Source organism: Lotus japonicus, chromosome 6 (assembly GCF_012489685.1).
Source record: "Lotus japonicus ecotype B-129 chromosome 6, LjGifu_v1.2".
Taxonomy (NCBI): domain Eukaryota; kingdom Viridiplantae; phylum Streptophyta; class Magnoliopsida; order Fabales; family Fabaceae; genus Lotus; species Lotus japonicus.
Window position 1 is genome coordinate 60,231,107 of NC_080046.1, and position 13,282 is coordinate 60,244,388.

The window sequence follows — 13,282 nt, forward strand, 5'->3', positions numbered from 1 at the left end:
TCATCCCAAAATTTATATTATATTAGAATAAATTGATGATATGTTTATTACAACAGCAAACTTCGCCGTGCAGCGCATGAGTGGAAAGTACTAGTCAATACTTAAAGGTAAACTGAGAACGTAATATGGACCCCATTGAAAGATTCTAAATTTGAAACTTCTTCACGTAAAAGAGATTAAGCTTGAATATTTCAGATAACACCAATACTATATATTTATCAAAGTACCAAAAAAAATACTATATATTTATCTTAAAAAACTTATTTTAAATGTAATTAGTCCATTTCAAAACTATGGGTAGCTAAACTCATTTACATGTAAACCTTTTGACAACATTGATCTATAAATACACACAAATTAATCAAAGGTTGAAGAGAAAAGTAATATCGATTTTGTGTTGGCCACAACTACAGTAGCTATGGATGTTGAAAGTGAACAAAGGCCACTGAAACTTTACTTCATACCATACCTTGCAGCCGGGCACATGATCCCTCTGTGTGACATAGCCATACTCTTTGCCTCCCGCGGCCAACATGTTACCATCATCACCACTCCCTCCAATACCACCACCATCGACTCCTCCCTCCCTAACCTCCACCTCCACACCGTTCCTTTCCCCTCCCGCCAAGTTGGCCTCCCGGACGGCATCGAAAGCTTCTCCTCCTCGGCAGACCTCCAAACCACCTTCAAGGTCCACCAAGGCATCAAACTACTCCGAGAACCCATCCAACTCTTCATGGAGCACCACCCGGCCGATTGCGTCGTCGCCGACTACTGCTTCCCATGGATCGATGACCTCACAACTGAGCTTCATATCCCAAGACTATCCTTCAACCCCTCCCCTCTCTTTGCTCTATGCGCCATGAGAGCAAAGAGAGGATCCTCCTCTTTCCTCATTAGCGGCCTGCCTCACGGTGACATCGCGCTCAACGCCTCCCCGCCAGAGGCGTTGACCGCATGTGTGGAGCCGCTGCTGAGGAAGGAGCTGAAAAGCCATGGCGTGTTAATCAACAGCTTCGTGGAGCTCGACGGACATGAGTACGTCAAACACTATGAGAGAACCACCGGCGGCCACAAGGCTTGGCTCCTTGGCCCCGCATCTCTGGTACGCGGGACCGCTAAGGAAAAAGCAGAGAGAGGTCATGAAAAGAGTGTGGTGAGCACGGATGAGTTGTTGAGTTGGCTGAGCACCAAGAAACCCAGCTCGGTCCTCTACGTTTGCTTCGGAAGCATGTGTAGTTTCTCCAACGAACAGCTTCACGAGATGGCGTGTGGGATTGAAGCGTCCAGCGTGGAGTTCGTGTGGGTGGTTCCGGCGGAGAAGAGAGGGAAGGAGGAGGAGGAGGAGGAGGAGAAGGAGAAGTGGTTGCCGGAGGGGTTTGAAGAGAAGGGGATGATCTTGAGGGGGTGGGCACCGCAGCTGCTGATCCTCGGCCACCCTTCTGTGGGCGCGTTCTTGACGCACTGTGGTTCGAACTCGGCGTTGGAGGCGGTTAGCGCGGGGGTTCCGATCATCACATGGCCGGTGCTGGGGGACCAGTTTTACACGGAGAAGCTGATGACGGAGGTGCGGGGGGTTGGGGTGGAGGTGGGTGCGGAGGAGTGGAGCATGGGTGGTGGGAGGAGGGAGAGGGAGAGGGTGGTCATCAGCAGAGATAAGATTGAGAAGGCTGTTAGGAGGTTGATGGGCGGTGGTGAGGAAGCGGAGCAAATCAGACGCCGTGTTCATGAGCTGGGGAACTTGGCTAATGCCGCTGTTCAACCAGGGGGCTCATCCTACCAGAACTTGACGGCGTTGATTGCTCATCTCAAAACATTGAGAGACTCTAACTCTGTCTCTAGCTCTATGCCACCACTTCATTAATGTGTTGTTTTTGTTGGAATAATAATGGGTTATTTTACCAAATGGTGATTAGTGAAGTACTGCATACATGTCTAATTTATTTTAAATAAATAATGATATATTCACATCTCACTTTATCTTTCATTTCATATCTACTTGTTTTTCTTTCTATATTTCATATTTTTTCTTATCACATTACACATCATATCTCTTAATCTCTCTTCTATAAAGGTGGAGAGGTGCGTATTGACCATTTTCCTTAAACAAAGTGTGTTCTCAAGTTTTTATAACCTGCAACTTAAAACACATATAGAACTATAGTGTTTTTGGCGAATATTGTTCTTGTGTTTGAGACATGAATGAATCGATTTTTTAGTTTATATAGACATATTTAACCTGCTAAAAGCACTATTTGTAGAGATTTTTACTTGATGAAATTAAGAAATTAATAAAGATGAACATTCAATAAAACAACACCACAAATATACAACAGTCTAGGAATAAGGCTTTCAAAGTAATTCATTCAGAGTACCCTGCAGATTATAAAGAGGCTTCAAGGTGTTGGTATACTTGGGATGTAAAATAATGTCGAAATAAGAGTTATAACTTATATCATGTACCCAATATCCATTTCATATATTCATCAAAAAGTCTCTCTTATGATGCATGTATAATTAATTAATTTTATAAACATGGGGTTTTAAATGATGCATGTATAATTAATTTTTTAAAGAAAATAAAATTAATTTGCCATTATTTGAATGATTGACTTTATACTTGATATCAATTGATCGAGGGAGAGAAAAACAAAAAGGGTTGAAATATAGAATTGAAAAACGCATAAAGAAATAAAAAGATCAATTTTTTTACCTTTGAGGAGGAAGCCTAGATGAGAAAGCTTAACCCAAAAACTTTAAAGCAATTATGATTGTAACTCTCCAACTTATAAATCATTCAATTTGTTCCTAATTTAATAATGTGAGTCTCTTTTCTTATATTTTACTAGTACTTTTACCCGTGCGATGCACGGGATACTAATTTTAGTTTATAGCATGTTGGATTCCGCTGAAGAATGGAAGCAAGATTGGATTCCGCTGCCATTTATCTATTTTTTCATTGATGTTTCGTAATTGCTACCTTTTTTCATTGATGTCTCTAAATTTTTTGTTTGGGTAGGTAATTTCAAGTTATTGGGTCCCTGTATTGAGTAATCACAATAGTGAGAAAAATTCCATAACTCATCGCATAGTTATAGTGTTTTTTTCTTTACCTGTCATCTTATTTTTATTTGATTTTATTAGCAAAACACTGAATAATCATCATTAACCGATGATGATGATTTCATTCTTCTCAATCCTAATTTCTCCAACATTTTCCTTTGATGCTGTTGTTCCAAAGGGGGTTTTGGTCAACAAAAGTAACTGTGGCGTATGTAAACTTATCTTATTAGGTATTAAAGCTCCATTACATGTATATTTTATTTCAATTAGTTATAAATATTGATTGCATCCTAGAATGGGTTTATATTTATGTTTATAGTATGGTTCTATAAACCATTGATCTGTTATGTTATTTTTCAACATGGAAAGTATGTGGTCATTCCTTATAAGCCTATGGTTTCGTCGGTCAACTCGACAGGGTAGAGCAAACTTGCGCATTTTCTTGCACAGGAATATCAAATAACAATCAGTTTGCCAGACCAGTACCTCAAAAGTTGTTAAGCACCCTAAACTTTCTGTAAGAGGGAATAATTATGTACTAAGTACCCTTTTGAGTCTAAATCATGTGCTGCTGATTTATGAGCTCATTTTCATTATTTTTTCGCCTGATATAAAGTTTCATGAAAAATAGGGAAAACATCCAAATTTGAGTAAAACATATTAATCAAAGCAGAGTTTATCTCATTAAATTTGATTTTTTTGATTAAATTAAATTTATTGCTCATTATAGTAGAGGTATTTTCATTTATCTGATCAGCTTTATCAGCTTACCCATCATGTGTGTTTCCTAGACTCCTGAGTTTACTTATTCTAACTTATGTCTCTCACCTGTAACTCCCCTCCATAGATTTCTCTTTGTTTGACTTAAACTTAGTTTTTTAGGATAAGGCTTTTGACTTAGCAGGGTCTGGCAATGAGGCTTTTCACATAAACCATTCTCAAATTTGGGAGCAATAGTGACATTGCTATTTTGGGCACCTTTGTGGCTTCAATTGTAACTGGTGTCTTGGTGTAAGTTTTATTCCCCCACCACCCTTTCCCTATTAAATTGGTAACTTTTACACTTATTAGTTATACACGTATCACATTTGGGTGGTTTATTAGAATTATTCTTTTCACTATTTATGTTTTTAACCTCAATGCTGCAGTTATCTTTGGGGGTGATTGCTGAGGAATTTCCTCGCAGATTGTTACAGTAAGTATGTAATTTATTTATGCAAAAAACATGGGATTTAAGTGTTGTCACTGCTTTAATTCATTTTATAACTCAAATTTATGTATTGGTATTTTTAGCTTTATGTTTTTTGTTATACACAGACTCATTTTATGTTTTTCTTGCAGACAAACTCTCTTGTGTTGGTATATTTTCTAACTTGGAAATGGAGTTATTAATCTTTTACACACTGAGCAAAATATTCTGCTGAGTTATCAACTAACTGAAGGGCACTGTGTGATGAGTTTGGTAATAACTATGGCATGATTGAGACACTAATTATCACATTAGAAGAATAGGAGGAGAGTCAAACATGTCCCATTTGAAACTGCATCATAGTAGAGCAAATTTGGAGGAAAGTGAGGTTATATGTATTTTTTAATCAATTTTGTAATGACAGGTTTCTATTAGTAGCAAAAAGTCTAAATTTTGTCTTTGAGAAGAGGCTGAAATAGTACCGATTGTAGTTCTCTATACAATGTTTAATGCATATGTTGTCAATTTAAATGTCCACTTATCTCTTATGCAAATGATTAGAGGACCCGTGTAGATTTTCCTTTTTTCATCATGCTGAACATATTCACCACCTTCACCTGTGTTTTGTCTGAAACCTTCTTTAGCTTGAGAAGGACTAAAATTTGACATAGACCCAGTTTCAATGTATTGAAAATTCACAAAACAATGTGCAGTGGAGGAGTTTTGGAATTGGAACAACATTACAACCAATAGTAGGAGAGATAAGTAAGTCAATGCAATCACCCTCATGGTCTCAAGGAACAGATTATGCATGGAAAGGAAGACCTGTAGCTGCTCATAAGTTTCTAAATAATAAAAAAAGAACATGCTTCTTTAATTTTTGGACCAGATTCAAAAGGGGTAACCAAACAAAATCAAAGAAAGAAAACTTAAAGGTAGATTGTAGATGTGGTTTCCTTTTTCCTCCTTTTAGCACTCATTTTAATTCCTAAATTGTTTCCTAAGCATCCAGAAATTGATGAGGTGATAATACTGGAATCACTTGATAAAAGATCTAAAGAAATGTTTGAATGGTCAGACGAAGGGAAGTTGACGTGTTCAATGTAGCAAAATTTATCCCTTAAAAAAATTGCTAATTTTCGTTTTTTTTTTTAGGTACCAAGTGAGTTTAGCTGCAAAATCTTTGTTCTTTTGTTGTTTAAGGCAGAATGCATAAGCTCATTCTATCTCACCTTTTAAGATATTATCTAATGATTCAGTTAGCCCAACATAAGCACATTGTAAATCAACTTAAATGACAGATAGAAGTAGCATTCAGGTGTTAATATGACAAGTTTCCTCACAATCATGGCAGGGGTATAGCTACATGTGGGTTTGTTGCGAGGCCAAAGCAGCATTAATGCGTTTATTGATCGTGTAAATACAATATCTCACACACACATTGATGATTATATTAAAAATATGAAATTCTCATCCTTAATAATAAATCATCTGTCCTCAAATGATAACTCAAATGGTAAGAGTTAGGGAACATGTAGGTTGGGTGAGGGAGGTTTAGGGATCAATCCCTGGAGGGTGTAATTTATCTTTCCGATGTAAAAACCATTTCATGAATATTTTTACTAATTATGTATGCTCAATTCCTAAACTACCCTACTAAAAACTCAAGAGTCTTTTGGGCTTTATTCCTCCATGTAATAAAAAAAAACTCAAGAGTCTCCTCTTTTTTCTCCTTATTTTGTTCCATGTAGATTTTTTCAATTATATACTATATATATTATATTAAAAACGGTATGGTTGTAAATGAGTAAAAGACAAAAAAAAAATTGGTGATAAATTATTATTTATTAGTTTATTTAAATTTAATTTGACTCTTGGCTTCCGGTTCCCTTCTTTAAAATTGATTTACATTTTAAGCTCTTCTTTGCAATGCACATATCACATAATTACAATTAAAGTATCCACACCCTTGACATTTATATATAGACATAATCATATGTACATAGACAATAAAGTAAAAGTTCATACTTTGTCATGACTAGCTTCATTGTTCCCGTCACATTTGAGATTTTGCATGAGTCAAAGATAATGACTAATTTCATTTCTCTATTGTTTTGCATTCACTTATTTGTTTCCATTTTAATAGTTTTATTTTGAATCTTATTTTCTTGATGCTCCACTATGGTAAGATTATCGAATGGGTAGTGGAGTACGTACAACTCCCGACTAAAGGTAATCTGTTTCTTACTGATCCACTAGGCGTAACAAAAAAGATATGTTTTTAGGTAATCAACAACAAGGGTTACCTACTTCAATCGAGCATCTAGGAAAACAACGACAAAAGATAAAAACCAAAAATAGAAACTCAAAAAAACAAAAAACAAAAAACAAACATTCATTACAAAAAAAAAACTTTCAAATTTATGATTTCTTATTGGACTGGGCGAGCCCCTAGAGGGGCAACGCCCAGCATGTATCCCGCCCTGAGGCGGGGCCCTGGACTTCAGATGGGCCTTGATCTTGGAGGCCCAATTGGCCCAATAGGTAGTACTCAAGCTCTATAAATAGGAGGTAGTTATCAATTGTAAGGGACTTTTGGCTCATTTGATGAAATAACACTTGAAATTCAGCACTCCCTCTCACTCTCATTCTCTCTTGGCACAATCCCTCTACCTCTAGGTACTATGCCTCTCTTCAATGTTCATTCCCAGAACATTTGGCGCCGTCTGTGGGGATCGTAAACTTTCTACTCCCATTCACGTGGATTGATTGTGCATGAAGTTACCTCTGATTGTGATTAGGCAATTCTCTGGTTTTCCGATTTTGATTCTGTGACTAGTGTTGGTTCTCCGATCGAGTTTGCATCGTTTCTGGTTTGGATGGAGACTCGACGCAGGAGGCAGCATCATTCACCAATGCGACAGCGGATTTCGCCGCCTCGGCGGCCTCATCGTGTGGACCTGGATTCTCCGGTACGAACGACAGGAGTACAGTCGCCTTCTCCTCTTCCATCACCACCACCTCCTCCATCGCCTTCACAGGTAGGATCTCTGGAGCGCTCACCAGAGAATTCACCTGCTCCGGAACAACAGCCGGCGGTGACACAGGAGCAATGGCGCCATTTGATGCGCAGTATTGGCAACATCCAGCAGCGGAATGAGCATCTACAGGCTCAGTTAGATTTCTACCGTCGCGAGCAGCGAGATGATGGAAGCAGAGAAGCAGATTCCGTGGCTGAGTTCCGTCCGTTCTCGGAAGATGTTGAGAATGTGGCGATTCCGGATAACATGAAAACGTTAGTTCTGGATTCTTACAGCGGAGATTCCGATCCGAAAGATCATCTTCTGTATTTTAATACGAAGATGGTGATAATTGCGGCGTCAGATGCGGTGAAGTGCAGGATGTTTCCATCGACGTTCAAATCGACGGCGATGGCGTGGTTCACAACTTTGCCGCGTGGATCGATTTCAAATTTCAGAGACTTCTCATCCAAGTTTCTAGTGCAATTCTCGGCAAATAAGAATCAGCCGGTGACGATCAATGACCTATACAATATTCGCCAGCAGGAAGGGGAGTCACTGAAAGAGTACATGGCAAGGTATAGCGCGGCGTCGGTAAAGGTAGAAGACGAGGAGCCTCGAGCTTGTGCTTTAGCATTTAAAAACGGTTTGCTGCCGGGAGGGTTGAACAGCAAATTGACACGTAAGCCGGCGCGCTCGATGGGAGAGATGCGTGCTCGTGCCAGCACTTATATTCTGGACGAGGAGGACGACGCTTTCAAAAGAAAGCGCGCGAAGTTGGAAAAGGGCGACACGTCGCCCAAGCGCGTGAAAAAAGATAGGAGCGGCGAGGATAAGGGGGACGGCAAACAGCAGAGGCCAGGTAAGGGGAAGTCGGTATTCAAACCGACCAAGGAACAGTTGTATCCACGGCGCGATGATTATGAACAACGTCGGCCTTGGCAATCTAAGTCTCATCGCCAGCGGGAGGAAACTGATATGGTGATGAACACAGATGCATCGGATATGCTCCGAGGGGCAAGCGACGCCAATCTAGTGGATGAGCCGGAGGCCCCAAAGTATCAGCCACGGGGCGCCAATCCCAAGAAGTGGTGCGAGTTCCACCGGTCCGCCGGGCATGATACGGATGACTGTCGGACTTTGCAGCGGGAAATTGATAAGTTGATTCGGGCGGGATATCAAGGAAATCGTCAAGGCCAGTGGCGCAATAGTGGCGATCAAAACAAAGCGCACAAGCGGGAGGAGGAGCGAGCGGACACTAAGGGTAAGAAAAAGCAAGAATCAGCGGCTATTGCCACAAAAGGGGCTGATGACACGTTCGCTCAACACTCTGGACCGCCCGTCGGAACCATCAACACCATCGCCGGGGGATTTGGCGGTGGTGGTGACACTCACGCGGCGCGTAAGCGCCATGTTCGTGCGGGAACCTTGGTAGGTTTCGCGGGGGAGCAAGTAATGGTGCGGGGATACATTGATCTAGACACAATATTTGGGGAAGACGAGTGTGCTAGGGTTTTGAAGGTAAGGTATCTGGTTCTCCAGGTGGTAGCATCCTACAATGTCATCATTGGGCGAAATACATTGAATCGCCTTTGTGCTGTAATTTCGACAGCCCACTTGGCGGTCAAGTATCCGCTAAGCAGTGGAAAGGTGGGAAAGCTGAAGGTGGACCAGAAGATGGCGAGGGAGTGTTACAATAATTGCCTTAACTTGTACGGCAAGAAGAGTGCGTTGGTTGGTCATAGATGTTATGAAATCGAAGCTTCGGATGAAAATCTTGATCCCCGGGGCGAGGGGCGAGTAAATAGGCCCACGCCAATTGAGGAAACGAAGGCGCTAAAGTTTGGCGATCGCACTTTGAAGATTGGGACCAGACTGACGGAGGAGCAGGAGACGCGCCTGACAAAACTGCTTGGGGAGAACTTAGACTTGTTTGCTTGGAGCTGCAAAGACATGCCTGGGATTGATCCAAACTTCATATGCCATCGGTTAGCATTGAATCCAAGTGTCAAGCCAGTTTCACAACTTAGGAGGCGCTTGGGTGGCGACAAAGGGAAGGCGGTGCAACAGGAGGTCGACAAGTTGTTGGCGGCAGAATTCATCAGGGAAGTGAAGTATCCGACGTGGTTGGCGAACGTCGTAATGGTAAAGAAGGCGAACGGGAAATGGCGGATGTGTGTAGATTACACAGACTTAAACAAGGCATGTCCAAAAGATTCGTATCCCCTTCCCAGCATCGATAGCCTTGTTGATGGTGCCTCGGGCAACGAACTGCTTAGCTTGATGGATGCTTATTCTGGCTATCATCAAATCCGCATGCACCCGGCAGACGAGGACAAAACGGCTTTTATGACTGCCAGAGTCAATTATTGCTATCGCACCATGCCGTTTGGACTAAAGAACGCTGGGGCTACCTACCAAAGATTGATGGATAGGGTTTTTGCTGGGCAGGTGGGAAGAAACATGGAGGTTTACGTTGATGACATGATTGTTAAATCAGTACGAGGTTTAGACCATCATCAAGATCTGGAGGAAGCATTTGGCGAAATTAGGAAGCACAGTATGCGCCTCAATCCGGAGAAATGCTCTTTTGGTGTTCAGGGGGGTAAGTTTTTGGGATTCATGATCACATCCAGAGGAATCGAGATAAACCCAGAAAAATGCAAGGCGATTCAGCAGATGAAAAGCCCTTCCAATGTGAAAGAAGTCCAACGTTTGACGGGGCGAATAGCAGCTTTATCTCGGTTTCTTCCCAAGTCTGGTGACAGATCTTTCCCTTTTTTCAAGTGTCTTCGCAAGAATGTCGCATTCGAGTGGACGGCGGAGTGTGAGGAAGCTTTCGTTCGCCTCAAGGAACTCCTATCGTCACCGCCGATCTTGTCGAAACCAATACAGGGACACCCGCTGCATTTGTATTTTGCTGTGAGCGATAGTGCTCTGAGTTCTGTGATGTTGCAGGAGATAGATGGCGAGCATCGAATTGTTTATTTCGTTAGTCACACACTCCAGGGCGCGGAGGTCAGATATCAGAAAATTGAGAAGGCGGCGCTGGCGGTCCTCGTCACAGCCCGGCGGTTGAGACCTTATTTTCAGAGTTTTCCCGTGAAGGTGCGGACGGATTTGCCCTTGAGGCAAGTATTACAAAAACCGGATTTATCAGGTAGATTGGTCGCCTGGTCGGTTGAATTGTCAGAGTATGGTTTGCAATACGATAGGCGGGGCACGGTTGGTGCGCAGTCACTAGCTGACTTTGTGGTCGAGTTGACTCCAGATCGGTTTGAAAGAGTGGACACTCAGTGGACTCTCTTCGTGGATGGATCCTCCAATAGTAGTGGCAGCGGCGCGGGAGTAACGTTAGAAGGGCCGGGGGAACTAGTGTTGGAGCAATCCCTGAAATTCGAGTTCAAAGCAACGAACAACCAAGCAGAATATGAAGCTCTCATCGCCGGATTGAAGTTGGCGCGGGAAGTGAAGATCAGGAGTTTGTTGATAAGAACGGACTCACAATTGGTGGAGAATCAAGTGAAGGGAACTTTCCAGGTCAAAGATCCTAATCTGATCAAGTACCTTGAGCGGGTACGGTATTTGATGACACTCTTTCAAGAGGTCGTGGTAGAGTACGTTCCTCGGGCAGAAAATCAGCGGGCGGACGCGCTAGCCAAACTGGCGAGCACGCGGAAGCCCGGCAATAACAAAAGTGTGATTCAGGAAACGCTGGCGTACCCAAGCATCGAAGGCGAGCTCATGTCCTGCGTAAACAGAGGGAGAACATGGATGGATCCCATAATATCTATCTTGGCGGGGGACCCGGCAGAAGTGGAGCAATGCACGAAGGAGCAGCAGCGGGAGGCGAGTCACTATACTCTCATTGACGGACACTTGTATCGCCGTGGTTTCTCGACGCCATTGTTGAAATGTGTATCGCCAGAGAAGTACGAAGCGATAATGTCTGAAGTACATGAAGGAGTGTGCGCGAGCCACATCGGGGGAAGGTCTTTGGCTTGCAAAGTGTTGAGGGCGGGTTTTTACTGGCCCACCCTCAGGAAAGATTGTATGGACTTCGTGAAGCAGTGCAAGGAGTGTCAAGTGTTCGCGGATTTGTCTAAGGCACCGCCAAAGGAGTTGGTAACGATGAGCGCCCCGTGGCCTTTCGCCATGTGGGGTGTGGACTTAGTTGGACCTTTCCCGACCGCCAGGGCACAAATGAAGTTTATATTGGTGGCGGTGGACTACTTCACTAAGTGGATTGAGGCTGAACCCTTGGCCAAGATTACTTCTGCAAAGATAGTCAATTTCTACTGGAAGCGTATTGTTTGCAGGTTCGGGATCCCAAGGGCGATCGTATCTGACAATGGGACCCAGTTTTCAAGCAGTCAAACAAGGGAGTTCTGCAAGGAAATGGGCATACAGATGAGGTTCGCCTCTGTTGAGCATCCGCAGACGAACGGGCAGGTGGAATCTGCAAACAGGGTAATCCTACGAGGACTAAGACGACGGCTCGCGGAGGCTAAGGGAGCTTGGTTGGATGAACTTCCGGCGGTGCTGTGGTCGTACAACACCACCGAGCAATCTACTACAAGGGAAACCCCCTTTAGAATGACCTATGGGGTAGATGCCATGTTGCCGGTGGAGATTGACAACTTTACATGGCGGACTCGACCAGGTTTTGAAGAGGAAAATGAGGCCAACATGGCGGTGGAGCTGGACCTTTTGTCGGAAACGCGCGACGAGGCGCACATTCGTGAAACAGCGATGAAGCAGCGCGTGGCGGCAAAGTTCAACAGCAGGGTTCGCGTCCGAGATATGCAGGTTGGCGACCTGGTCCTCAAGTGGCGATCGGGAGCCCCGGGGAACAAGCTTACTCCCAACTGGGAAGGGCCCTACCGCATTATTAAAGTTCTTGGTAATGGGGCCTATCACTTAGAAGAGCTTGATGGGAGGCGGTTACCTCGATCGTTCAATGGTTTGAGCTTGCGCTACTTTTATAGTTGATTGCAGGCGAGAAAGTGAACAAGTCGGAATCGCCGGAGCCAGATATCTTTAAGATTTTCCGAAGTGTTTTCAAATTGTCCAATGTACTGCAACGACAAATCAATAAAATAAGACGAAAATTCACGAAATTCGTGTCCAAAAAAATTCCAGGGATTCCCTGACGATCGGAATTGCCGATCGACATAAAGAATTACGGCGATCACTAAGTGGGACAAGCTTGATCCCCAAAGGGGCTTGCTGGAACCCTGAAGGTTGTGGCGATTCCATAAATGGCCTTTGACGCCTGGGAATCACCCTCCGGAAAGTCTGACGTGATCGCCGGTCCCGTAAACGATGTGCTGGGTAAGCCTCGCCAGAATACGACGAGCGCCGTTAACTAGGCAAAAGTCTTGGGACCCCCAAATGGCCATTGGGATCCAAGCATTGTAAGCCCCGAGCGGGCAAAGCCCCGGGCGAAGTCCTCGAGAATGGAGGCCGTTTCTTCCTATTAGGGAAAAAACGTCTAAAGTCTTGGTGGTGGAATACCAAGCAACAAGTCCTAGTTAAAATTAACGCACGAAATCGTTAGGCGTAATTCAATCATATGACGCGTGAAAAATAGCGCAAGATATAAGGTCGGCGAATGAATAGGGGGGAAGGCGAGGCGAGTAGTGTACGGCGAAAGCATTCATTATGACTTACAACATATCCAACGGCGATATAAAAAGCTATGGCGAAAGGTTGCTTAAACATAGACCAATGGCGGAAAAATACACTACAAGGTGACAGTAAAAGATAAAAGTAATGTTAAAAATTACATTATTCATTATTTTCTTTCTCCTGTTCTTCTTCTTCCTCTTCTTCTTCAGTCGCTGTCCAGAGGTTTTGGTCAATCAGGGGAGGATCGTCGGGACCAACCAGTCCTGCGGCGGTTATCTCTTTCATTACTCCCATGGCGCTAAAGTCAAAGTTCGGGTACAAATGTTGGGCCTGGTCTTTGGCGAGGTAGAAACCGCGCTCGCGGTTGTCAAGGGCGATG

At 43.4% G+C, this 13,282-nt stretch overlaps 1 protein-coding gene across 1 annotated transcript; it reads left to right on the top strand.

Annotated features, from left to right (window-relative positions):
• The first annotated feature begins 277 nt into the window (after nt 1–277).
• LOC130723458 (probable UDP-glucosyl transferase 73B6) lies at nt 278–1,987 on the top strand. Its single transcript, XM_057574530.1, has one exon. The coding sequence runs from the start codon at nt 419–421 to the stop codon at nt 1,862–1,864; it is 1,446 nt and encodes a 481-aa protein (XP_057430513.1). The 5' UTR covers nt 278–418; the 3' UTR covers nt 1,865–1,987.
• The last annotated feature ends 11,295 nt before the right edge of the window (nt 1,988–13,282 follow it).